Below are 1,420 nucleotides of genomic sequence, written 5' to 3' on the forward strand. Positions count from 1 at the left end.
ACTGTGAGGTGCTTCCGGCAGTACTTTAGCAAGACGGTAGCTTCCGGAGGACGAGGAGAAAGTAAACAACATGAAAACAAGAACAACTGGAAAAACCTCCTTCAGTCAGTTTTAACTCGGGGCAACCCCATGTGTTGCAGAGTAGAACTGACTTCCATAGAATTTTCTAGGAACCTTGGTGGTATCGTGGTTATGTGTTGGGCTGCGATCCTCATGGTCAGCAGTTCAAAACCACCAGCAGCTCTGTGGAAGAAAGACTGGGCTCTCTACCCCCATGAACAGTGATGGTCTTAGAAACCCACAAGGGGTCGTAATGAGTCAGCATTGACTCCATGGCAGCGAGTTTGGTTTGATTTGGACCTTTTGGGAAAAGGCCCCCCACCCCCACCCCGCATATGGTGCTACCCCAGAGTGGGTTTGAATAGCTATCTTTTCATTTAATAATCCATAACTTAACCCCTAAACCCAGGAACCTTTAGACAATATTAGAGTATCTTTTATTTCAGTAAAAAAGGATTGCATAAAGAATTTCAAGACAAACGCCTGAATGTTTTCCAGGCTTTCATAAAGCAATGGTGAAGAGCATGACAGCAGCCCTGAAGATCCCTCACTTTGGGTACTGTGAGGAGGTCGACCTTACTGAACTGGTTAAGTTGCGAGAAGAATTAAAACCCATCGCTCTTGCTCGTGGAATTAAGCTCTCCTTTATGCCCTTCTTTTTAAAGGTGAGGTATCTTTCATTACAACATGAACGAGTAGAACATTTAAACTTTGCTTTGCCAATATACAATGGCTTGAATAAAATACTGCCTTTCATCATATCATTAGTTACAAAAAGAACAAGCTTACTTTCCTCTTGTTTCATATGAATTTATGAATGGAAATGGTTGGGTTCCATTTTTAATTTAGCCAGATGGAGATGAGTTAGATGAAGTTAGGCCAAACCTTCAATTCTGAAAGGATCACTTCAGCCAAGTCCTGATTTGAACTAATCTATGTCAAGAAAATTGGAAGACAGCTTCCTGGTCAAGTAACTAAAAGAGATTCATATTTGTGCCCACTCCAAAGACAATGAACCAAGAATGCGGAAATTACCAAATAATATCATAATATTATAATAACAGAAGCAAGTAGAATTTTGCTGAAGACAATTCAAAACAGAGTAGTGTATTGATAGAAAACTATCAGAAATTCAAGTTGGATTCAGGAGAAAATAGGGAATGAGTGATATCATTGCTGATATCAGATGGATCTTGGCTAAAAGCAGGGAATACAACCACGTTGTCTTCCTGATTACTGTGTTTTCTTGACTATGCAAAGGCATTTGACTATGTGGATCACAGCCTTGCAAAGAACGGAAGTTCCAGAACACTTATGTGCGCTTGTGTAGAACCTGCACATGGACCAAGAGGCAGTTGTT

General features: G+C 40.6%; 1 protein-coding gene across 1 annotated transcript in view; it reads left to right on the top strand.

The window, feature by feature from the left end:
- The window catches only part of DBT (dihydrolipoamide branched chain transacylase E2), a 60,292-nt gene that overhangs the window by 43,234 nt on the left and 15,638 nt on the right, over positions 1 to 1,420 (top strand). The window contains exon 7 of the mRNA XM_045292028.1: positions 559 to 725. Coding sequence (XP_045147963.1) covers positions 559 to 725 — 167 coding nt within the window. The remainder of the gene's footprint in view (positions 1 to 558; positions 726 to 1,420) is intronic.

The sequence above is a fragment of the Echinops telfairi genome, unplaced genomic scaffold (assembly GCF_000313985.2).
Source record: "Echinops telfairi isolate 266 unplaced genomic scaffold, ASM31398v2 ScPeMD7_443;HRSCAF=831, whole genome shotgun sequence".
NCBI lineage: Eukaryota > Metazoa > Chordata > Mammalia > Afrosoricida > Tenrecidae > Echinops > Echinops telfairi.